This window comes from Pteropus vampyrus, unplaced genomic scaffold, assembly GCF_000151845.1.
Source record: "Pteropus vampyrus isolate Shadow unplaced genomic scaffold, Pvam_2.0 Scaffold380, whole genome shotgun sequence".
Lineage (NCBI taxonomy): Eukaryota > Metazoa > Chordata > Mammalia > Chiroptera > Pteropodidae > Pteropus > Pteropus vampyrus.
Genome location: NW_011889161.1, coordinates 142,230 through 142,535, shown reverse-complemented (window position 1 = coordinate 142,535; position 306 = coordinate 142,230). Strand labels below are relative to the sequence as shown.

Genomic DNA, 306 nt, shown 5'->3' with positions numbered 1-306 from the left:
CTTATATTATAAATTGTTATGTTTTGGAATGGTCTTTTAAACATAAAAATTAACAGTAAGTGGCACCAAGTAAATAATGTCCACACTAAAGGGTTATAAAATCCAAGCATTCAACTACTTTCCAAACCGATCAGAATATTTACATTTAAAAACACACTCTCCTGAGGCCGCCTCGGGCAAACTAGCGGGCACACTAGTGGCCACGGCCACAGCAGTGCCATCTTAAGCACTGGTCTCCAGGCCCCCTACCTTCTTCTCTCTCAGGCTGTCGGCTTGCACAGCCTCCAGGCGGGCTTTAAAGTGCTC

The 306-nt window shown here is 44.4% G+C and overlaps 1 protein-coding gene across 1 annotated transcript in view; it reads right to left on the bottom strand.

Moving 5' to 3' along the window:
• Window positions 1-306, bottom strand: part of HSF2BP (heat shock transcription factor 2 binding protein) — a 127,479-nt gene that overhangs the window by 109,911 nt on the left and 17,262 nt on the right. The window contains exon 2 of the mRNA XM_023523174.1: window positions 250-303. Within this exon, the coding sequence (XP_023378942.1) occupies window positions 250-303 (54 nt within the window). The remainder of the gene's footprint in view (window positions 1-249; window positions 304-306) is intronic.